The sequence below is a fragment of the Psittacula echo genome (genome assembly GCF_963264785.1).
Source record: "Psittacula echo genome assembly, chromosome: 1".
NCBI lineage: Eukaryota > Metazoa > Chordata > Aves > Psittaciformes > Psittacidae > Psittacula > Psittacula echo.
This window is the reverse complement of record NC_137735.1, coordinates 135,067,190-135,092,735: the sequence shown is the minus strand read 5'-3', so window position 1 is coordinate 135,092,735 and position 25,546 is coordinate 135,067,190. Positions and strand designations below refer to the sequence as shown.

Here is a 25,546-nt window from a genome sequence, read left to right as displayed (position 1 = left end):
CAATGCATATTTTAATTCCAGGATACACCTAAATCAGGTACTAGCTGCAGTTCTCGGTGTTCAAGCTCTAGACAAGACTCTGAGAGTACGAGACCAGAATCGGAAACAGAAGATGTGCTGTGGGAGGACCTCTTACACTGTGCAGAGTGCCACTCTTCCTGTACCAGTGAGACAGATGTAGAAAGCCCTCAAGTGAATCCATGTGTGAAGAAAGAGTACAGAGATGACCCATTTCATCAGGTTGGTATCCACTACTTCTGATTTTTTCACTACAGTCAAGTTCAGTATTATCTGCTCTATCATATGTCAGGAGGCCTGAGAGGAAGAACTCTACATTAAATGAAAGCTACAAAGCCAAAGTGATTTGATAGAATTAAAACAAAGAGAATTTGATTTCTGGTATTCAGTCGTTAATTTGTCAAATGAAGAGGATATGACAGGACACTGAAATAACCTGCAGAATATTTGAGTTTTTGAATCAGTTGTAGTTCAGGGCAAGTACTGGTTGATTTAAGTTTCCTCTGTGGTGTAGACAGTTCTGTTGTTTTGTTTCGTTTTTTTTTTTCCTCTGGTGGAATTGCTCTTTCATGAGGACATATCAGACATCTTTCTATTTGTTTAGATATAAATCTATATATAATAAGGCAAGCATAAAATAGTGTCTAATGCGTATGTATTTGTACGCATAATGTATATGATGTTACATGTGAATTATCTATGTCTAGGTTCAATTTAGATAGAAGCTTTTTGTTTTTACCTTAAAGCTAATAATTTAGTTTCCCTTATTTAATGTTATTCTGTAGCAACATACAGGCAGTCATTTCTGAAAATTTTACTGTTTGTGGGGCATAACTTCCTTTGCAGCCTGCCTTGGGTTAATGTTGGACAGAATACATTGTTAATACTGATTATTAACAATCAAGCATTAGTCTTCATTTGATAAAATCCATTCAGATGTCACAGTGCCAGTTGTATTTGTTGTACGAGTCTTATCTTTGGACTGAATGTTTATTGCATTCCTAATATGAAGCATTTAAATGAAGAGATGGAGAAAATGTGAAACATTCTTCTGGGTAAACATGTTGTGTTGGTAGCACATCATCAATACTAAGGATTGCCATGCAAGAGATGGTGGTAGTACTGCCTATGGAAAAGAATTTCAAAAGACAGGCTTTTTACTCGTAACAGGTATTGGAAACGTTGATTTTAAAAATCACCCCTTCACCCCTACAGAAAAACAACCGCAAAGAAACAGTAATTTGGATTTCATGCAGTCTTTGCTTTTGTGATTTAGTTTTAGTTCTTCTTGTTACATTCCATGTAAACACTAAATCAGAAGCCTTACAAGAGGGAGTTGAATTGCAGTGTAGGCACTGACTTTGGTTTTCTGCAATTGAATTTTTTTCTGTTTGGTAGTAGATTGTGAATTTTTGAGTTTGGCTCCTGGTGTTGATACTCCCTCTAGAGGGAGACCTTGGAAATCTGTGAGTAAGACAGTCCTGCTACTAATGTTTGCATTGTTTTAATAATGTAAATCAATTTTTTTTCATCCAATGGAAAAAAGAGGACATAATTGAATACTTAGAAGAATACAAAGATTTCAAATAAATACTGATGAATAAGGTAATAAAAGCTTTATTTTTCATAAATTATAAATTAAAATTAAAAAATAATATCATGCCCCAGCCCCCCTCCCCAGCAGCACCACTTCCAGTAGTTTGATACACATAGTGCTAGGTGACCAGGCAGAGTTGGAGCAATTTTAATCACATGAATGGCAAAGGAGTGAGACAGGGCTGAGGGAAGTCAGGAAATGCTGCAGCAGAACTTGCTGCCTCAACATTTTTCCAGATCCTTCAGTTCTCACTTGGTTCTCTGTTCAGAGTAAAGGTGCCTCAGCCATAGATGCATTCAGTAGATTAGGCTGGGGCTGCTTGGTTCTTGAAGCAACGTATATTGATTTGACTCCTATCACAATCTCTGAGTCTTGCAGATATGTTTAACATGGGGGGGGTCTTCATTCATAAAAAGGGGATTGTGAATTACACGATTATCGTTAAATCCAGATTAAAAAAAAAATAATGGTTGGCTTTAGGCTCAGCCTGAGAAGAGTACTTTTCAGAATGTTAGGGGGGAAAATAATAGAAAAACAAAATATTCCATAAAACATGTGGCAAAATTAAAGTTGGGTTATAAGTTTTCAAACCTCTGTCTTTGATAAGTTTGAGCAAAAAAAGAAGCCTCAAGAACAATAACACTATGAGAAAATGAAATATGGAGAGGTCTCTGTACTCACAGCTATTTCTTGGAAAAGTGGATGATTTTGAGGACTGTTGGTAATATATAGTAGAAATGAATGAAGTAAATGCCATATAACAGTATTTATGTTAGTCTAAAGTATTTTTTGTCAGCTTACTGCTGACAAAGGCATACTGACAAGACAGCAGGTTTTATCTCTGATGGAATATATTCCTTGTCTTTCCCAGAGTCATTTGCCTTGGATCCACAGTTTGAATCCAGGACTAGAAAAAATAAGTGCAATTGTATGGGAGGGTAATGACTGCAAGAAAGCAGATATGTCTGTGCTTGAAATCAGTGGGATGATAATGAACAGGGTGAGTATTCTTTTTACTTTATGCAAATACTGTATTTAGGAGTTGAAGCACTACCAGAAATAATGTTGTCATTTTGCTGGGAGGGTTTGGTTTGGGTTTCTTTGTTATGTAAGTATCTGTTATTACATTATTGTTCCATGGCTTACATCACTCTCATTTACTTGTTACTAACAGATAAAAGAGCTACAAATCTTAGGTGTCAGGACAATGAAATGCGTTTGCATTGTGCTTGCTAATGTAGCCAGTCTCTGTTTTATTGTTCCAAAGTGATACATGCTGTGAAAATTCTTAATTACCTTCTTGCACTTTGCTTTATTGAACTTTATGAGGTTGGCATTGGCCCACCTCTAAAGCGTGTCAAGGTACCTCTGGATTGCATCCTTTCCCTCCAACATTATCAATCGAACCGCATAATTTTGTGTCATGAACAAACTTGCTGAGGGCACACTCAATCCACTGTCCATGTCTCTGACAAAGATGTTGAGCAGGATCGGTCCCAACACTGACCTCATTGAATTGCTGTTGTGCTCTTTTCCAGTAGAGACACCATAGGCATTTTGAAGAGTTGAACATCAAATCCTAGCATAGCTTAAGAAGACTGTCACTAATTCTGACAAGTTGATACTTACCATCTCCAACTTGTTAACAGCAATGTATTCACAAACTTTGTTCAGATCTCTGTATCTAACTCAGAGACAATACAGTTTTGGGTGCACTCCACAGCAGAAGTAGATTTACAAAACCATAGCCAGAACAATAGAACTCCAGTCCTGTCTGCGCTCTTTGACTCCTTTAAAAACATGCAACTTAAAAGCAAAATCACAGATAGGAGCAATGTAGATGTAAGCAACACAGTCTGATTGGCACACTTTGCTAATTCAGCATTAAATGAATTTTTAATATAAGGATATGCAATGGAGTCTGTTAACTGCAGTGTTATGTTGTTGGGTTTTTAAATGATTTGCCATATTTGGTTCCTGTGCAGTAAGTGCTCTTTGAGGACTTCCTTTTCTTAATAGTAAATTCTGAAGATGCTTGGTTTAAGGTTTCATATAACTTATCAGGTCATAAAGTGTTCATTGTGATAGTAATACAATAACATTAATAATTCATTTATTGACTTAATTCCAAATTCCAAAGTTAAAAATCTACCTTGTTTTCTTCTGGTTTCAGGTGAACAGCTATATACCAGGAATTGGTTATCAGATTTTTGGAAACGTCATATCTTTAATCTTGGGTTTAATGCCATTTGTCTTTCGACTTTCCCAAGCTAAAGATTTGGAACAACTAGCTGCACATTCTGCCACAGAACTTTGTATGACTGCGTTTGGATCAAATGGAGACATTCGGGTTCTCTCAATGGTTATCATAAGTTTTGTGGTCCGTGTATCTCTAGTGTGGATTTTCTTTTTTCTGCTATGTGTAGCAGAGAGGACATACAAACAGGTATGAACAGCAAAGCAAGAGGTGTCATTCAAAGCAAAACAAGGTTTAATGTTTATGATTTTTTGACTTTTTGAGTATTTTTAACTTTTCTTCAGCACGTTGTGATACGTAGATCAATGGTGACAAATACTTCAGTGGATTTACAGTTTAGGAGATAACTAAGTTACTGCAATGGACTGAAGTCTCTGCAGAATCTCTGTGGCTGAACATTTGTCCTGGAGAGCATTTCTGAGGGAAAACTTCTTTATTTCAGATGTCTGGGTCAATCCACCTCTTAAGTCATGCCTCCGTTGGCCTCAGTTTTCCCTAAGGAGAAGGAGTTTCAATAAAAGAAATCTATCAACTTCCAGTTTGTTCTACCAGTGTTTTTTCAAAACTTTCAGTTTAATTCTAAACAGTCCAGTCCAAAAGGTAGCCAAGAGCCCTGCTTTGATGGTAGGTCAGTCACATGATTGGAGACAATGAAAGCTGCTGTCTGGAGTAATACAGCTGTTAATTCATTGCTGCTTATTGCAATTTAAGCTTTTAAGAAAGTATCAATATCGCTTACTAGCTGCAGAGTGTACATACTGGTCTACAAAAGGAAGACTTTCTTCTCTCAAATTATAGCCAAAATACATGACTTAATACAGTAGAATAGAATGAACCTGCTTCTAATAATAATTTCTGTTGGAAGGAACTTCTGTGATACAGGCACTCTGTAATGCAAGTGATTTGCAAGTTTGATTTTCTCCCCATTTAAGAGCAAAGCAGATCTGTTATCTGAAATTTGAAGACAGGAACTCAAAGTGTAGCTGAATTTTATCATTAGGATATGAAGACTTTTGAAACTTTTTAGTGTATCTCCTCTTTTTAGTAACATGCTGCTTTTATTTCTGCATTATATTAACATATTTTAGTGTACACTGATACACTGTGCATTACTTTGGCCTACTATTTTCTTTCCATTGCCCCTTGAAAATCGATTTTGCTTCTCTGCAGAGGCTACTTTTTGCCAAACTTTTTGGTCATCTAACGTCTGCCAGGAGGGCAAGAAAATCAGAGGTTCCTCACTTCCGCTTGAAGAAAGTACAGAATATAAAAATGTGGCTTTCTCTCAGGTCCTATCTAAAGGTAAAATAATGAGTATTTTTGCTACCACTTTAATATGAAATATCTCATATGCTGTTGATGGAAGGTTGGTATTATAATCTGAATTTTTCCTTCTGTGCACTTACCCCCATTGATGTACATGTACCTTGTTGTCCTGAACCGACGACACTTGTACACTTCGTTTTAGTAACTGTGGGTCAGCGGTGTCTGCAAGCAGCCAGACTGTGAGAAAGTGAATGCCTAGTTTTTACCTTGGAGTATAGGATGAGTGTGCTCAGAGTTGGAGTCGTCTTACTAATGCTAGCAGAAAAGTCTCTCAGGTGAATATGTTGGGTAAAAATGACCACTTGTAGTATAATACAGACAATACCTTAGTGTAAGAGCCTCACCAACTAGCATCATTAACACAGAAGGAATTTATGAAGCAGGACAGTTTAATGTGTGTATTTGTGCTTTGAGTGTATACATGCTAGGTGAAACTAGAAATTATGGCCGAGTGTTATCTGCGGGACATTCTGATCCCTCTGTTGTATGTTCAGTTCATATTTGAGTAATCTCTTTATATCTCAGTAATGATCTTTTCAAGCCAGAGCATTTTGATGAGTCTTTGTGAAAGGATCCGTATTATCTAACTCAGGATTGGGTTGTTTTATGTCCGTGTCCTCTATTTTTTGTCTGTGTTAGGTAGTTCAACTCTGATAAGCTGGGTTTTTTCCTATTTGTTTTCTGTAGAACCATTATTTTTAGTGAACAGCAGCCGACAATCTCTTGTCTGCAGTGGTCGTCCTCTTATTTGCGTCTATGCTTCTTTCCAACAGCAGTTAAGAAAGGTTAGATGAAATCTGCTGTCAGTAGATTTTAGAAGTAGGTAAAAGATTATGAAAACATAAAGGAGTTCTGCAGGAACTATTAGCAGGCAAAATTTGTAATGTAAAGCACAATCTTAAATTTGAAAGATGCATTACTTCAAGAGGAATTGAGGTGGTTATTTACAACACCCCTTGTGTTATGGAACTATCTGTTGGGGAGCTTGTAAAAAAGATGTACCCTTTAAACACATTTGAGAGACTTGTATCTTTTTCCTTCTAGTCTGTAATGTATTGCTGAATGGGAAGAAAGGAGGATAACAGCTCTTGGACAATAGAATGTAGTTTTGATGCTTGAAAGACTGCATATGGTAGCATTGTTGTGGAGAGAATGTCTTGCCTTCTTTCCTCATAACCGCATCTATTTATTCCACCTTTTCTTATGCCACTGGAAACATTTGTACAATTATGTGGCTAAGAAAAGAGCAGTCAGAGAGTGGTCAGAGGCAGGTACAAAGGGAACTGAATCAACTCAAAAATAATCAGGCAAGAACAGTAATTTTCCCCTCCATCTGTTGCTTTTGGTTCAGTGGGCAGCTCTGTAATGCCTGTGCTAGCATGAGGAAAGGAATGGAGACAAGCAGCTAAGGAGCCAGGCTACCTGCTTGCAGTGGTGCTGCTGACATGTACTGGCATAGCATTTGTCCAAAACACACTTGCATATTACTTCTACCTATATATGTCCTCCTGTGAAGATGTGAGCTGAGGTATATCCACATCTCAAGTCTCACACAGGCAAAACACTGGCTCAGTACATAAGCAGTGCATGCAAAACTGAAGTAGTAACTTGCACTTAATTTCTTTTCATTAGTTAGGCTTCCTATCTCTTTCTCGCCATTCCAAGGTTATATCTTGTATATGTACACCTCCCATTCTCCTCATGTTTATACAATTAGTAGCATGTCTGGAGTACAAAGTTGAGAAATATATCTAACTTGTACATGTTTCAATGCAGCACAGGATGTTTAATTCTTTAATTAAAAAAAAAGAGGAAAAGGGTCAGTGGGTAGAAACATTTCATTGTACTAGGTGAGAAAAAAATGGTTGCAAACAGGGAGGTTGCACTTTTCAAGACAAGTGTGTTTGTTCCCCAGTTTTCCTTCCTGTTCTGGGGGCGCGAATTATGTTATTGCATCTACCACAATGAGACAGTGATTTACAGCTTTTTTTTTTGTGTGTCAAAAAGAGGCAAGTAATGGAAAATACCAACCACATGAAATCATATCGTGATATCCTGTTGTGATCTGATGTCCAAAAATCTTTTGTTAACCCTGGTCTGATACTTGGCGTTAAAACCCAGTGCTGTATCAAATTTGTAATGTCAGGGAATGCTGCTCACATCAAAGTTACTTTGCATCATGAAGGAGCTGACTGAACAAGTGGTAAATAGTTACCTTTAAATGCTTGCATCTGAATTAATCTCACATGCCTTTAGGGGTTTCAAACGTAGTAATATTATTTGGATCTAATATGGTGTTTGAATTTAGATTGCCAGATTACAAGCCATGATGAAACAGAGGTTCAAGGTGTGAATCTAACTGGGTATGCTAAATATCAACTCTGGGCAGGTTTTCACTTACATGTATGTAAATTCTCTATTTTCAGCGTCGAGGACCTCAACGCTCAGTTGATGTAATAGTTTCATCTGCCTTCCTACTGACTATCTCAGTTGTGTTTATCTGTTGTGCCCAGGTGAGGAAATCTTACTTGTATGGTAACAACTATGACTTAAAGGGTTTAGGAAAATATATTTAACTGCCTTTTGCATGGAGATTCCTATTAAGTTAGAAGACCACGGTGAAAAATCAAGAAGAGTTTTCACAGCTTTTCAGAAGATTAAGCTCCATTTTGTATTGTGCATTTTACCTACGTTACAGTATTATTCCGTAAGACCTAATGAAACTTACTGGTAGCATAATTCTTGACATGATGATATTATTTTGTAATTCTGTGTCCTCTTTCATTTTCCATTGTGGATTTTGGAACACAGGGTGTGTTTTTTCTAACATTTTTCATCAAAAGTCACTTTTGCAAAGACAGTTGAGATTGACCTTGGGTGGTGATTTTTGTGAGAAACCAGGTTGTTGGCTATATTAGCCTGCCCTCTAGTGGAATATCTTTTAGTAAGCAAATCTGCGCTCAAAGATGGTTTTTACCGCTTAAGATTTTTCTTTGAGCTTCTGTTTCAGAATATAGGGAAGCTTCTGATTGGCTCCTGTTTGTATTTTCTTTCCACTTTTTTCCCTAGTACATGCCAATATGTTTTCTTGGTAGCAGACTATAAATATTTTAATAAGAATATAATTTAGCAATAGCTCTTCTTGGATTCAATTTTCTCCATAATCCAGTACATCTGATGGTATATTTTGAGTTTTTTCAAATATAGTGCCTTTGCAAGTTTGAGCATGAGGTTAAAATTGTCTTAGAGTGTAGTTCTTTATCTATTGCTTTAGAGATCTGAAAAAAAGATCTGATTGAGCCTTTCAAAGCAAATCTGTTCTCAAACCTCACGTCTTTGACACAGCGTTGATTTTAGGTTATGATTCAAAAATCCTCTATGCCTAAACCCAATCCATATACTTATTCTTGGGAAATTTTTTTTGGAGTTGAGAATATGTGTAATTTTCTTACATTGTAATGTAACTATTATTTCCAATTAATTTTTTTTTTCTTTTGGTTTCAGCTGCTTCACATGCACGAGATCTTCCTTGATTGTCACTACAACTGGGAGCTTGTAATTTGGTGCATTTCACTAACTCTCTTTCTCTTAAGATTTGTTACTCTTGGATCTGAAACCAGTAAAAAGTACAGCAATACCTCAATATTACTTACTGAGCAGGTGAGAATTTGTACAGACCTATATTATTTTAGCTAAATAAGTAATTCATCTGGTAGGTTTCAGGCATGCATTTTCACTCAAAGTGCTGGATGGGAGAGTAAAGAACTTGAAAACCAAGTTACCCTCTACAAAGTGGGTCACTACTTCCAATCCAGTAATTTTGACTACTGGGTTGTGTGGGGTACATATAGTCTCCTCTCGACTCCTTGGAAACTTGGACTTTCAGTCATCTGCCCAGCTTGGCTTTGGGTATGCATACTTCTCTTCTCGGGAATGTTATAGTCAGCATTTGTTCTGCAAACTTCTCCCTCTGCTCTGCCTGGCATTGCTGATAGTTTTCTGAGCTAGGCATGTTGTGTTAGTATTAGGCAAGAAGCAATCTCTTTATGCTCAGAGAGGTTTCACAGTGATGCAAAACACAGCATTCAGGACAAGGCAAATGGGCAGTTCAAATCTTCACAGGTTTCCTACAGGAAACATGTTCAAATTGGAGTATAAAATCTTCCAAACTGTGTCACATCACAGGATGTGAAGCTTATGACAGGTGGTGTAAATGACTGCTTACATGTTGTGCTCAATGAGAATTCATCCTGTCTTTACTAAAGCTGATGAGGCTGAACACTGAGAAGGCAGTCTGCCCATTTACCTTGTCCTGAATACTGTGTTTTGCACCACTGTGAAACCTCACAGAGTTCCTGAGCCTGGAAAACTTTGCATTATTCTGCTGATCCTTAGGAGAGGAATAGCCTAATGTCCCAGTGAAGTTTGTCCTCTGTTTTTGGGATAAAAATGGAGGAAAATGTTTAGGATAAGGATTGGGAAAAAAATGTAGAGAGCAAGGTGAGAGAGAGATAATGTCAGGCCTTTGTTTTGCTTTCTTAGGCTTTTATACTGTGCTCTTCATGAGAGTGTTTGAGGATTTTAAGCCAGCATGGACATTGAAAGAAGCACTCTCTCTATGTACTCAGAACTTAAAAATCAATTCAGAAAGTGCTATGTCATCAGACATGTAGCTTTGTAATGAATCCAGCTTATCCTGTTAAAAGGAATTTCCCTTAAAAGTGCTCAAGAGCTTTATGAAATGAAAAACAAAACAGAACTCACAATTGTTTCTCTGAAAATAAAAAGGATACATGTCACCCTTGGTAGAACTCATTTTGGACTGATTTCACATACTTAGCTGGATGCCACAGCATATTTACAGTGTTCTTGGAACAGACTTGTGAAATCCTGACATTTCAGCCTTTCTTGAGACGTCTAGTCCAAACAGTTGACTAACACTCACAAAAAAAACTGATCTGAAAAAGCACATCTAAACTGCTGTCCTGGAAAATCACACATTAACGTTATTAGGCTTACAGAGAAGAGAATGAAGATTTGAAACAAAAAAACAAACTACAAAAAACCCCCAAAACTAAACAAACAAAAGGACAAACAGGCCTCAACCCTCAGATTCAATTTAGAGGTCTCACAGATAAGATGAAACTGCAAATTCTACTTTCTGTCAGCAGAGTTCCAGCCACTTTTATCTGCTTTATATTCAGCCTATGAATTTCATGATGAGGTGTCATGATGGGAAACTAACAGATCAGTCATTTCACATCAAAGGACTTTCTGACTGTATGCTGTTTGCTTGTAATTTTTCAAGTCCTTCTGAAAGTGTTTTAAATTGATCTTTTAAATTAAGTGCCTCAGAGGTTCTTTGCTGTGTAAAATACAACGTGTGGTCTGTTTAAAGCTGTGTCTTGCCAGCTTCAAGTCTCAGAATAGTTATGGTAGGTCACAGTCAAACATGGTCTAACTCCCCTCCTGAATAAAAGTTTGTTGCTGCTTTTTTCCCATAAATTAACGAAATCATAGTAACTGTTAAGAGATTTGAACCTTCCATGGGTTTATTAACTACCGTTTTTTCAGAGTTGCTAAATAGAGCCTTTTTTTCTTAGTTTATTCGTGTTTATAAATGCTTGAATAGTTGAAATCAGTAATTTTCTATTTAAAGATTGGAATCTTTTTGCCTATAAAAGCATAATTTAAAATGAAATTTTTAAGCTTAATGTGCTTTGGAATATGTTAGGCGTAGTTCTTAATTTTTACTTTTTATAGGAAACTTACAGTGACCTTCTTAGGGAGATCTGATAATATTCAGTCATTTTGTTTAGATATCTGTGGCCCTTATTTCAGTAACCACCTTACAATACACCTTAAGTCTATAGCATCATGTAGCATCACTTCCTTTCTGCAACTTCATTTCTGCACCTTGTCTGTCATCCGAAGGACTACTTCTGCATATTGCTGAATTATTCATTTTTAATTTTGTTGAAGGTTGTCATCCTAAAATAAAAAGCTCACTGCTTTTCATAGAATCATGGAATAGTTAGGGTTGGAAAGTACCTTAAGATCATCAAGTTCCAACCCCCCTGCCATGGGCAGGGACACGTCACACAACCATGTTGCCCAAGATGTATTTCTTTTGATTTGCTTTTGTTATGCAATAGAAAAGAACAACTAGCCTTTGCCTGGTCTACGATATCAAAGGTAGGTCATTTGAGAATGAAAGCTGGTGTTTCAAAATTGCTAGAAAGCCAAAAGAGAGCTAATATGTACTCTTAACTAAACATTCTCAGAAACGATGACCTAACAAGCATGGATCACAGATGTGTTGAAATGATCACTATACTGTTCTACAGCAATGAAGAGTTTAATAATTTCCCAAATATTTCAAGGCTCTGGAAAGATTGATTTTTCTGCACTCAAGGTGCTTGTGGAGTACTCAATTATACTAAAATCTTTTAAAAGAAATTACTCTTTAGCAGAATTATGCTTAAGCATTTCAGTCTATTCAATAAATTTTGGGGATTTTAAGCCCTGTAAGGTCTGCATACTAGTATAAAAACCTGGAAATGTGTTGACAAACCTCAGGCAGTTATTAGAGGAGGAAAAAGAAATTATGCAAACCTTACATGTGTCGTGTTTTTTTTGCTGAATTTGTAGGTCACACGAAACTATTAAAGCTGTTGCTATAAGTGTCAAATGTGAGGTTTTATGTCATAAAGCATTGTATGGCACTGAGCCAGTATTTTTTCTTAAATATTAAAAAGGAAGCAAAAACCTTACTTGCTCGCAGAAATATCATTGCTGTTCTATTATATGGCTGCTAAGAAATGCCTTAAATATTTCCAAATGAATTCCTTCAAATTCTGAATCATTGATACTCATTTTTTATTTAAATCAGATAAACTTGTACTTGAAAATGGAGAAAAAGCCTAATAAGAAGGAGGAACTGACACTAGTGAACAATGTTTTGAAACTTGCTACTAAGTTATTAAAGGTAAGAATTAAAATACTATTACTGTATTTTATATAACTAAGAAGCAGAATAAATTGCTTAATGAGTCACTTGTGTTACTTCCGCAGGCAGCACAGTATGCTTTGGCTTAAATCTGCTCTCTAGGTCTTTCACAGTGGTGCTACTTGTTCATACACTAGTCTGTTATGTTTCTATCATTGAAGATTATAAATTACTGTTATATACAAGCAGTTTTGTTCTTCAACAGTATATGAGCAGCGTGAGAAAAGGTACTTCAGGATGGACAGGATGATGAACCCTTGGGAAATAAATGCGATTTCATTGTCTGTTTTGAATGTTGATATCTGTTTCGAGTGATAAGTATGGAATTTTGCTGATACATGGAAACTTTTTTGCATGTGCAGTATTATCCTGTTTGCCAACTAACTGTATTTGGTGGGTAGAAGATATTTCTTCATGGTGAGAGAACATGAATGTTTTTATTACTTCTCATTTCTGTAATTCTGCAGGTGAAAAATCATCTGACCTCCACCCATCTGGAGCTAGAGGACAGACATGCTTAGGGCTTTTTTGAACTTGTTTATGTCTCTACTGCTTAACAAAGCAGTGGTTGAGGTTCTCAGGAAGACACATTTGATCCTAAATTGCCTCTGCTGAGTTCTTCTTTCAAAGTCACACATCTGTCCTAATTTGGGAAGCAAGCTGTTTTGTTCTTTTCTGGGAGTTTAATTCTTGCTCCAGAAATATCTTACTCTACTTCAGACTAAACATGTCCCTAATCCAAAATTTAACTTAAGGGTTACCTGAATGCCAAAATAAGTGATAAATTTAAAACTCTAAAACCTTTTTAATTTAGTTTTGGCTTTTATAGACAAATAAAATCGTTTAGATCTAGTATTTCTTATATGTTTTTACACTAAGATTGACAGTATATAACTTATAATTGACTAAATTGGGTTTTCAAAGAGGAAACCAGTCCTAACACTACAAAAAACCAAACTCCTGACTTAGCTCCCCACTTCTCTTGACATCGTGTGTCAGTGCTTAACCACTTCTGCTGTTGTGTAAACCATCTTTTAATTAGATTTGTCTAGCTTCAGCTCTCAGTATCTGGATCTTGTTACACATGCTGATGTTATGGTAAAGTTCTTAGAGATGGTGGTGATTTGTTATTCTTGACTTCAGAAGTAAGGTAACAATAGTATTTTGACTGCTCCCTCAGGGAATCAACTTCTTCATGAATGACTGGCAAATGTAAATGTATTTTCCTCCTCAGATAAATTTTGTTCAATCAGCACACCTCTTCCACTGTGTTTGAGTATAGCAAAACTGATACTGATTCTATGTGCAGACATCCCTATCAGTAGATGGAATGGCTGGATTGTCCTACAGAAAACCTGAACCATCTTTCAGTGCCTCTATGTACCTTTCTCTGCAATCAAGACAATTCACGCCTATTTAGAGAAACAGTTGGGGTTTTTTTGCATATGGTGGTGCTTTAAGACCTTGCTGCCTCTTTCTACCACATGCTGAATCCTGGTCATTTACCCCGTTGGTTCCTGTGAGCCAAGGAGCAGTTCTTAAAATGAAGCTTAAACTCGTTGTAGCCAGCTAGTAGCTGAGATGATGGACTGGGCAAATAGCCTAGACCAGGCACAAAAGAGTATCTCATGAATTGAAATGTTTGTATGCTGAGAACATAGGTGAGACAGAGTTGCTGTTGGTGGCAGGATGCTGATCAACCCTTGATATGATTCACTTCAGTCTTTTTCATGCTTTTCTCAGTGTTTTCCAGGAATGTATTTACTGACATTGGCCTTTAAAGAGGAGACTTGGCCTTTTTAACCCAGGCTGTCACTTATTACTGTGCGAATGTGTCCAAAAATGAGATGGGATTTCCAAGCCACCTAGTATGAGCTGTAAATGAATTCTTGGTAGTTAACGCTCAACACAATTGAGCATTTCATGCCCAGTAGCTAAATGGATTTTTTTTTTTTTTGTTTGTTTGGTTTGAATGGTTTTGAACCTTTCCTTTCACTGAAAACCAATATTATGTTGAAAATTCTATTTTCTTACTTCAATAGGTAAGATGAATCCAAAATCTAAAATCTTTTTCCTTAAAGAATTTCTCTGCTGTTCTTCTCAGAATCACGTCTATTATATCTTTTGTATTTGCAGCAGAGTTTTATACTGCATTACATCCAAATAAAAAGGTTGTTCACTATTATTTCATCTCTTTTGAAAGAAAAGCTCTGAAATTCTTCTTTATGTAAAAAAGGGTTTATAAGGTCCAGGATGTAATGCAGAAGAGGAATGAAGATGGACTTAAAGCTAGAAAATATAAATGACTAAAGCAGTGATAGTTGTTATACTTTATATAATCCATTTTTATATTTTAAAACTTATTTTTCTTCTTTTATTTGACAAATTTCTAGGCCAGAAAAGTTTGGGTGACTTTATGTACACAGTAATAAATGGAATTTATTATTCAGACACCATCAATCAGCAGTCAGTTACTGAGATAGGCATTTTCTTGTGCATTGTTATTTATATGCAGAAGAATAGGAGAATGTTTTACTCCACTGTGACTTCAAGACTTCCTAAACTGTCTAATAACTCTCAATACCTATGTGAAAAACCCCGTTGTGTAATTTTTGCTTTTAATGATGATATTGTTTTGCATTGCTAGGAACTGGACAGTCCCTTTAGGTTATATGGGCTTACAATGAATCCACTGCTTTATAATATCACCCAAGTTGTCATTCTGTCAGCTGTTTCTGGTGTCATCAGTGACTTGCTTGGATTTAATCTAAAGGTAACTACTTGATAAGCATCTTTTTTTTCACCATGGTGTGCAGAATGTCGTGATAGATGGATCATATATTTTAGCCTAATGAATTCTTAACTTAATTAGAAGATTTATTGTTTGAGAAATGGTTATAAAATTTAAGCTTTATGAGAATAATAGTGATGTATTTGCTAAAGCATCCCTTCTAACTTATTTTTTTCTTTTGCATTTTTGTGGTTTCCTAACTTTATTTATGACACATAATTACCAAGAATTCTTAGACATAAATACAGAGACATCTGTACACATAAGTATGAGACCTTATTTAACTTTTCTTCCTATCTCAGATCTGATTTCTGTCTTGAATTCCTTACTTTTGGACTTTGTAGCTCCTTAAGGGGTGCAGAAAGATGCAAGCTATCCTCTTGCGCTTCAATAAAGTATTACAGTAAATAAAGTATTACTGTGATGAATCTAACAGTGTCATTTTGTCATGGCTGAAGGACTGTCTTATTAGGTCCTACTCTCTGGCTCCCTCTGAACTACAAACTCTGGAAACTATTTCAGGATTCAGGTTATGAGGTGCATCAGTTTCCACAAGCTTATAGCATGAAGCCCTTCATTGGCCATAGAGTTCTTTTACGTCTGCCCATTTTTTTCCTATTAGAAGTAAATGGATGTGAAATTTATTAGATGCATCACAGTATACGCAGCAAATGCACTAAGAAGAAAAATGTAGTGGTATTGCAGTTTTGGTAAACAGAAAAGCGAGAAGAGAACTAATGTTCATTTACTGCTCTAACTTTTCCAGCTCTGGAAGATCAAATCTTGACAGTATATAAAGAAGATGAGATAACACAGTGTTAAAGAAAAGCTCATTGATTGACAAAACTGCCTCAAAGCAGCCACTGACTCTGTATTTCAGATGCTACAACCTCTTCAAGGATGTCGTTTGGAAAATTGAAGTGTTTACATCTGAATGTCTTGTGCAATCTTTGTATTTATTTCATCCTCTCACTGTTTTATGTTCATTTTAGTTGACATTTGTATTTTATTTTCAAACTTATTTGTTTAGTTTTGGAAAAGGTCACAGTTAGAAAGGGTCAAAAACCGTGTATCTCAGAACTTGAAATCCTGGAAACTGCTTACACTAAATTAGCTTATCTGTTGTTAAAGCTGAAGCCAATGCTGAACGTTTTTAGTTACAGTAATGCGATATGGAAGTCATGATTTTTGACAGTGTGGTAAAATTACTTAGAATATTTAATTTGCACCAATCATTTCTGAGGACAGCATAACATCAATAGATGTTTGGTTGCAATAGGAAAATGAGATATATATATAAAAAACCCGTACTGACAATACAGTATGAAAGGTAGCAGAAATATTTTCTATTAAATTAGAAGCAAGTGGGAATTTTTAATATTTTGAATAATTCCAGGATCTAAACTCATATAAGCTGCAGTTTAAATATCCTGGGATATTAATAAGGTATTATATAACAAGTCAACAAGTGCTCTTTGATAACACTTTTATTAGAGCAATAATTGTAAATGGTTACCATGCTGTATGATATTTTGATAAAATTTAATATTGTATTTATTTGAAATACTGAGCTGTCCTGCGCAGCTCTGACTGTGCATGCTCAATATGTGCACTTTTTATTGTTACTTTTAATGAGAAACTTTATATATATACATATAAATGTATATTAATTGGAATATATTATGGTGAACTATGGAGCAGTATATATTGTATGTTGAAGTTGAATATTTAAACACGTGAGAGATTTACTGATGAAAGGAATGCTATGGATGACTGAGCATAAGACAGATAGGTGCTCTCCTCTTGTACACTATAGTATATGCCATTCATACCACATTGAAGTTTAAGAACAGTTAAACATAGAAAACAAGTTCTTCTGGTGAGCAGCAGGGCTCATGAAGCCTGGTATTTAGTAGATTTGAGTCTTCAAATAGCGTCCTTCCTTCTCATTTCTCCCCAGCAAGTGTCATTCCCTAGTGCTTTCATTGCTGGGGTTTCCTCCCCTTGGTTTTCCCACCTCTCCCTCTGTCTTCTATCCCTGCCTCTCCCATAGACCAGTCATATTGACTCGTGGTTCTACAGTGTGACAAAACTAGATATTCACCTGTGTAGAATTAAGTTATTTGGAACAAGCTTTCCATCTACAAATTATTCTGGGATGATTAATACCACCAGGCACGAGTATTGTTACATTTTATGTGTCTATGGCTTCATATTGAAAAATGACAAGTGGTTAGGTGGCAAGAGTCTGGACATTGCACTATGTTTGCTAATCTTCAGAATCTTGGAAGATTTGAAGTATTGTATCTTAAACTTATGTGGTATAAAAATATTTTTATATATAAAGCAACACAAACAAGCATTTTGTATTTTATTTGCCTCTGTACTAATGTTTAATAATGACCAAAGTGCATTCTGGTTTTTGAAAGAATGTATTACCGGAGCTTTAAGAACATACTCTATTTAGTTTCTCATGTGCAAACTTCAGCTGCATCTGATCTGTTTCTTCTTTCTTTGTTGTTTGATGTTGGGATTGTTTTTAAAAAATTAAGTATGTTTTATACACAGTTTTTTCCAAATTATGGTACAGACCTACACAGAACTTAATTTTGCACAAAATATATTTTAAGAAAAAAAACCAACGTACAGCAGGAGTTGTGTGGGTGATAAAAGATAAGGCTTTTTTTGCCTTGTACAGCCTGTCACTAGTACAAAACCATTCTTTTTAGGATTGCGTTTAGAAATGAGAAATGGTGAATTAAACGGCTTTCATCATAAGACAAAAAGGGAGGGAGGGAAAGCATTACGGTTTTGGTTGTAACCATGTATACCTCAGCAACTAGCACTGTGCTGGATTGTTGCACTAACAAACGGCGGCTTGGGGAGAGTAAAAGATTTGTGAAATGGAATTAAAAATAATAAAAACCTTTATTTCCTACCATTAGGTATATTCATTATGTTATAAATGGGAGAGGTTTAGTCTCCATCCCTCAACGTGGGAAATCCAGTATGAGAATAGAGGCAAGTAGAAATATGGCAGATCTTGCGTGTTAACTGTTACTATCTGGCACGTGTTTTGTAACTCAAAGTGTGATCAGGCTTGGAATAAAGCTTTCTATGGTTGATGGTAAAAAAAGAAGTGAATCAATGCAGTGAGCTATGTCTTTTAGTAATATCCAGCATATTTCTGAGTCTGCCTGGTTTGATTTAAATCCATATATTCTGTTTAATTTAAAGTATTTTCGGGAGAGAAATCCTGCACACGGAATGAAAATGACAATTGTCAAAATTAAACTTTCTTGCAAGAACACAAACTTTCACTCATTTTTGGTTATGCAAAATAGTTTAATTTTATTAAGACTGCTGGACATGCAGGTGCCAAATAACCGTTTCTGTTTGAAGAATACTGGAACAGAATTCAGTCCTATTTCACCAGGATTTAAGGGATTAATTTCAATCACCATTTTGATTTGTTATGTCATAAGATAGATTTCCGTGTAAAAATCAAAATACTAATGTACTTACTGACATGAAAGTGAAATGTCTCAATAACATGTTATGGAATGTTTGCATAGAATTAATGCATGATAACTTATGTATTTTGTCCATTTGTTTACTGATTAGTGAAGCATTTTCTAGCAGAAAACTGTTCTATTAACAGCTTTCAAACACCAATTTTTATTAGCTTAATTTTGGCTTTTCCAAAGCTTTGTTTTTGGACTTTAAACATGTTCTGCTGGTGGTATCCCTGTGACCACTGGTAACTGGGCAGCAGGTTACACTCCACACTTGTGTTCCCTTGTTCACTTTCTAAACTTGCTCTTAATGTAGGCTGCTTACAATTTAAAATTGCTTTTGATGGTCATGAAAGATGCTATCTACACTTAGAAATTAACACCTTCGAAGAGGTTCTTTTCAACGTCCATCTCTAGGTGAAAATGTTGCTCATGGTTTAAGTTTCCTTAGTCCAGACCCCATCTATGTCTAAGTACTTTTCTGAATGGTTATGGAGCTGAAGATGGGGTCTGACCGATGCATTGTTGCTTACTGAGATGTTTCAGGTTGTGTTCCATTTTTATCAGTCCTGAACTTCTCTAAACTGTCCCATCCAACAGAAAATCCTACATGGAATCTAAGCAGCTGGTGGTGTTCAGGCACAAATTCAGCATATGCTGAATATGTCCTGTGTCTTACACTGGCTGTTATGATTAGAAAATCCTGGTATCTCCTAAAGACAGAGTTGTATTTCTACAGCTCATAGCATAGGCTAAATTTGCATGTATCCTCCTGAGTGTCACCTTTGGAATCTGAAGAGATGGAAGACCTTTCACAAAACCACAAGAAGTGAGTTTTATTGCAATTGTATCTGTGTGCTGTTTGCTTAATATAAGATTGCAAACCTATTTGTAAACCTACTGTCTCTAGTAGGCTCCAGTGAACCGTCCGGCGTGTAGATTACAGGTATGGCTAAAAGAGAAAAAGATTTTACAACCTCTTTTTTGTAAAATTACAATGTTACCTAAGCCTGGTATATGCTAGAATAGAACAGCACAAGTTAAAGTACAGACACAATGCAGAAAGATACTTTACTAGCTTGATTTGTCTTTCATATTATTTTCCATGGACTGCTGCTGCTGTCTTTACTGGGTACTGCAAACCCAGAGGTATACAACTTATCCGTTGGAGGCAAAAGAAGGGAAAAGGCTGTTGGTACTGCTGGTGTACACGCTGCTGCCTCCTTAGGCAGACTTTGGTTACCAGTTTCTCCGTAGTGAATTTGCTGTGACGTAAGAGCAAATTTCTCTTGTTCGGAAGAGAAGGATTGCATCATTCTTTTATCTTAGTCCATAGAGCAATCTCATTTTTATTGCATGACTGCACAATGTCTGTATTGGTACAGGAGATAGAGGAGCAAATCTTTTAGTCATGAATAGCAACCAACAAACTGTATGGGGAAAGCAGCTGTATTTTCTTCTAGTGTTATTCCTTGCAAGATAACAGAGGAAACCATCTTGAGAAGATGCTTATGTTGTTTTTTTTGCTTTGTATAAAATCCCCCAGAGCACAACAGTCTTCACTCTCCAGCAGCTCTGCACATCCTGCTGACCATACCTATGTCCGTGGCCATACACTTTCTGTAGGGTCCATTGACCTGAGCTTCAGGTGTCTGAAAGTTAGATGCTGAATTGGCCCAAGGCTTCCTTTGCAGTCACTAGAAACACACATTTGCCTTCACAGGGGGATTCTTTCAGTTGATCTTTGACGCTAATTGTGATCTTCTGGGGTATTTCTTTAAGTGTAAAAGGAAAATAGTGTGGATAATTTAGAATCGGATGTGGAACTTTTAGCCACCTGGATTAGGGTGGATTAATTGTATTTTGCTGTTTTATTCCACATTGAAGCCTTCAGTGTTCACGGCTGCATGATTAGTTTAGGATTGCCCCTGGAAAGCAAGACATCTTTTTCTATTGTTTTTTTTTTTTTCTGTTATTTATTGGTTTACTATTAGAAAAGTAGATTTCCAAATGCAAATTCCATAAACCCACACCAGCACTCTGGAGGTGTCTCTGCTGAGCTACAGTACTCAGCTGGTGAACTGCCCACCTCTGTACAGCTCTTCTTGCATCCTGGAGACAGCACAGAGCAGGCATAGCAACAGCACTGAAAACAGTCACAGCCAGCACCACAGTAACTGGTGTACCCAGAGAGATCTGCTGCTTTATTACTATGGTGAGTAACTTGAAATCTGGATAAGATCAGCTCTACACTACATGCTCATGGGAAACGCTGCTCCAGTTGGTTGCAGGAAGTTGTAGGGGTAGCACTGCTTTCATTCTTCACCTGTTATGTTGGTAATTGCCTTATGGCAATGCTGCTGCCAGATGTGAAGATGTGATGCCACCAAGCTCTAAAACCCATGCGGAAACACGGAGTCCTCCCTGCTTGGCAGATATCCTCTGAGCAGAGCAGACACTGCAATGTGTGTTCTCCCAGCAGCTGGAGTCAAGGGTACCCTGTGCTCAAAACAAGTAGAGGTGACAGACAAGGCTTTCCATATGTCTCCTACGTTATCTTTGGGCTGTAGTTTTGCAGCTGAGTCAGATACTCCTAGCAGGCCTTCACAGGCTGGCCAAAGGATGTTTGCAGGGTTTGAGGAGGAGGGCATTTTACCCTTGTCCTCCAGCAAGGCATCCTGGTTTGTCTTTTGTAAACCCATGCTAAGAAGTTAGGCTGCTTCTCAATGTAATTGTTAATTTAGTTATTCATCTGGCTTGTGTGGATGGCAGAAGTAACTCTGTGATGACTGCTGGAGGCTGGCACTGGGGCCCTGTTTCTATAACAGGCTGTTTTCTCCCCAGCACTTGTGCTGTTACTGGGCAGGCAAGCACAGCAGGAAGAGCGAAGTACAATATTTAACCTGCATCTCCCACCTCCCCTTCGTTCAATGCCTTTTAAAGTGGCTCTTGATGGCAGGTAACCAGCTCTGAATATAACAAGGCGAACCTATCACTGCTCTTCTGAATGTGAATGTCACCATGGGACAAGGTCTCTGGTGGGCCTTTCAACTTCAGTGCTGTCAAGAACTCTGACTGTTCGAGCTCTACGCTTGTTTGTGCTACGATTTGTTTTCACTGCTGGTGAAGCTGGCTTAAGCAATTCCTTCCCCTCCTGAGTGCAGCTGCACCCTTTTGCTGCCATGCTGTTTGCTACTCCAACCCAGTTGTGATTTTCTTTTAGCATGATTTATTTCAGTGGTGTTTATACCATGAGTGTTGGTACTGATACAGCTGCACAACCAATGTGCTGCAGTTAGGGAGTGGAAAATTTAAGCTGGCTTTTTGGCTGCAGCAAGCATATTGTGTAGCTACAAACAATAGTGATCACTGGCATCAATCTTGGAATAAAGAAGAGCCACTGGAGCTGTTGAAATGGGATTAATTCCCTTTGTGTGTAGAGTGGAATTGATACAGTGAATGCAAATAATGTGGATGGCCAACAATTTTGGCCTTGAGGTGACATAACGCTGCAGTTAGAGGCTGCCAGTATTTACTATTCTTTTACACACATAGACGGGCACATTGTGCACTTCAATGGCACCACATTTCCTGGCTTTCTAGGCTAAAAGAAAAAAATTAGAAATTCATGGTATGTGGAAGAATAATTCTGCAATGGTTGTTATAACTTGGAGGAAGCAACAGATGTTTCACTTGTTGCTGGAACACTCTGAAGGAGAGCTAATTCTCTAAGCATATTGAGTACATGCTAATCAGAAACATTTTTCTCTGTGCAGGAGCATGATGGTATTCTTCAAAATGTTCTTTGTGTTAGCTTAATAATGCACAGCCAAAGGGTACCCTACTGGGACTTGCATAGCAGGTTTTCCCACTACCTTTATATTTGGTTTCTTTCAAATGCTCTTCACTGGGCCAGTGACCTTTCTTAGGAAAAAAAAGAAGGCAGAATTGATGATTAATGCTTGAAGATACCATTAAAAACATTCCAAGGCCCAGTTGTAAAAAAAAGTTCTAAGATCTAGTTTTGCTGAAGATAAAGTTGATGCTTTGTTAGTACTGGTGATGCAGATTTAGCATCTGGAGCTGGCAGGTGGGGAATATACTGAGAACTGCAATGGCCCTTTTCTTTGGATCTGATCTTTTGAACCAGGTCCTTCTACCAACAGCGGTGACTTCTACTCATCGAGATACCAGCCCAGCTCTACAAAACTAATAGTGGTCATTGCAGTACTGGAGAATGGTGTAGGTTAGACAGCTTGGGTAGTGGTTGTGGTATCAAACATTGAAACATTTCTACCGACCTTAGATGTGGACAGATGGGAGAGGATGCAAAGGAGGGCCATGAAGATCAAAGCACTATTTCAATCTGCCCTATTAGGAAGACTGAAGGAGCTGGATGGGCTTCCATGGCTCTGAGCATGAGGAAGGAGCAGATACCATGCAGAGGGCTGACATTTGTTTCATAAAGAACCCTGGAATGCTCCACCCTCTTGCTAGTGTATCAGAGACACAGGTGCATTTCTTGCTTTTCTCTATTTGCAGCATTAACAGTAGTGCATCTCCAGGTACTTGTACCATGTACTAAAACATATGGCAAATTACTTGCCCATATGGGTTCGAAGAGCAATGTGTGTTCGGCAGATTAAAACCCCAGAACAATCAGAAGAAGAGCTTTGCATTCCAAGCTGGAGTGCATGGCAATCGTCTCACATTGTCTAGACTTTCCTCTCTGTCATTTTTACATATTTTGCAGTGATTGCATTCATTTCCTCTGGCTTCCTTTTTGCCAAGATCCATCTGCAACTTAGAATCAGTTAAGATAGCTTTTCATATTCATGGTATTAGTCACTGTGAGCATATTTGGAGAGAGCACTTCTGATGCCCCCATCCATTTTTGTTATAGTAAATTAATCACATTATGGGAGGCTGATGGAAACTCGGGTTTTTTTAATTCCTCTATGCAGATACCATAAATGAAATGAAAAAAATAATGAAGCCAATGCTTTAAAATAATGATTCATCTCATTTTTCTTAGAAGATATATTATGAGACAGATATGACAGAGAAAACTCATTACTTTGGCTATAAAAACGTATTGATTAAAGGACTGTGTCACAACAAAAAATGAAGAAAAACTTATTACGGGGTAATTTTCATTAGAAACTAGTGAAAGTGCAGTTCTTGACTAGCTGGAATTAGGGGTTAATATTCCCTTTTTCAGTTTGCTGATGTTGATGGGATTTTAAATGATTTCTGACAAGTTTGAGTAATATTGCGTATATTAGCAAGCTGTCCATCAGCAGGAGAAGGAGAGTGCCTAATAATGATGAAACCTCCTAAGACGAGGAAGGGCTGAAAGGTGGACTTTAATCAAAACCTCCAGATTCCTTGTGCTTCATCAGCTAAAGGGAATATTCCCTTAACTGAAAGTACTGATTGAGTTGTACTTTCCTTGTGCCCTGGGCTGAAGCTAAACCCCTTGCTCTCAGTCACTGCTTTCCAAAGTAAGGAGCAAGGGAAATTTGCCTTTAAGGTTTTATTGCCTTAAGGTTTTGGCATCAATTTATCAAGCAGACAACATTTTTGGTATAGGCAGGAGCTTGGTGTTTATTTGTGTCTGGGGGAGTGATGAGCCACTGTACAGGTGCTATAGATCTTGCAGCTGTACTGTGCACATCCCGCTCCCAAATTCTTCATGTGTATGGCCCTGTCCTTGAATTGAACATCCGGGAACTGATCTGGTTTGGCTCATGCAATTGACATGTATGTTGCTGTCTGAGCAGATAGTTCACTTTCTTTAAGCTGTCATTCCAGTCTGGCTTGAGACTTGGGAAGCTGCTGTGATTTCGGGGATGCTTTGGGTCAGCAGCAAGGCACCCGCCTGAGCATTCAGCACAGTCCTGCAGTTTCTGCAGGGCTTTGTGCTGCTTCTCTCTTCATCCCCGGTGCTGCCCCAGTGTCACACACTGCCACCCATGCGCCTGCTCTGCCCCGTGTGCACAAATGTGTATGTGTCTGTGTATAGCTTTTTCCTCCTTAATTTTAAAGTTATTTCTTTCTGTCATTTTACGGAAATTGGTGTTTATGCGTGTTGCAAACCTGTACTTATTCCCCACCCTGGCCCTGTCAGAGCTGCAGAACAACTGCCCCTTCACAGCCGTGTAAGGAAACTGGGCCCTTAAAGCTGGTGGGTGATTAAGCAGTGAAAGGTGGACAAGATTTTGTCTGCAGATCACTGCTGTGATTTGCACAGCAAGGCTGTTCTCCATCCTCCAATGCAGTGCCATGCCTTTACCCCAGCTCAGCCCAGTGCTGCCCACCCCAGCTGGGGTGCTGAGCTGCTCTGCTCCATCCTGCCTGCAGATGGGGACTGAAAACTACATTTTGAAGGCACAGATACTCTGAGTGCTGCAATTTGCTTCCAGAAGGCAATTACTCATCTCCTGCAAGCCAAGCTCTGCCTCCTCCTGAGACCTGCATTCCTTGAAGAGGGGTGTGTAGTGTTTAAAGAGCTGCAGTCATTCCTCTGAGCTGACTTCCCAGGTCTTCTGCTGAAAACCAAAAGGAACCTGAAGGACCAGCAATAGATATAATTTATCAGTGCAGACAGCTGTAAGAATTGGCTCAAATGTATGCGACTGCATACAAATACACACACATATGCATTTCGTAGGCTCTGGTTTATGTATCAAATAGAAAATACCAGATAAACAAAAACATGGCTGGAGTTACCTATGCTGGGGAGCAAAGCAGCAGGGAAAGGCAGCTTGGCAAGCCTACTTTTGATTCTCTGTGAATAGGTTATTTGGGCTATTGGAGCTTACATTTGTTACACTGATAATCAGAGATGGCTGCTGTGCATCACGCTTCTTAGCTGAGGCAGAGTGCTGCGTGACTGTGGTTATGCATATTCCATGGCCGCCTCAGCCTTGGAGATAATGTGGCAACGCACAACCAAGCCACCCCGGTGGCTTGTCTGGACGTGTCCGTATCCCACCATGCACAGCCGTGCTGCAGCAGTCAGCACCCTGCA

General features: G+C 37.9%; 1 protein-coding gene across 6 annotated transcripts in view; it reads left to right on the top strand.

Annotated features, from left to right (window-relative positions):
* Positions 1 to 15,785, top strand: part of PHTF2 (putative homeodomain transcription factor 2) — a gene marked incomplete at both ends in the record, with an annotated part of 50,631 nt that extends 34,846 nt beyond the window's left edge. For 2 of the 6 annotated variants that reach the window (XM_080638909.1, XM_080638910.1), the window contains 9 exons: positions 22 to 240; positions 2,487 to 2,615; positions 3,789 to 4,061; positions 5,043 to 5,174; positions 7,625 to 7,711; positions 8,703 to 8,858; positions 12,091 to 12,186; positions 14,855 to 14,980; positions 15,765 to 15,785. In XM_080638909.1, coding sequence (XP_080495035.1) covers positions 22 to 240; positions 2,487 to 2,615; positions 3,789 to 4,061; positions 5,043 to 5,174; positions 7,625 to 7,711; positions 8,703 to 8,858; positions 12,091 to 12,186; positions 14,855 to 14,980; positions 15,765 to 15,785 — 1,239 coding nt within the window. The remainder of the gene's footprint in view (positions 1 to 21; positions 241 to 2,486; positions 2,616 to 3,788; positions 4,062 to 5,042; positions 5,175 to 7,624; positions 7,712 to 8,702; positions 8,859 to 12,090; positions 12,187 to 14,854; positions 14,981 to 15,764) is intronic. The other 4 variants (XM_080638914.1, XM_080638911.1, XM_080638913.1 and 1 more) reach the window with 4 other exon arrangements.
* Positions 15,786 to 25,546: the final 9,761 nt, after the last annotated feature.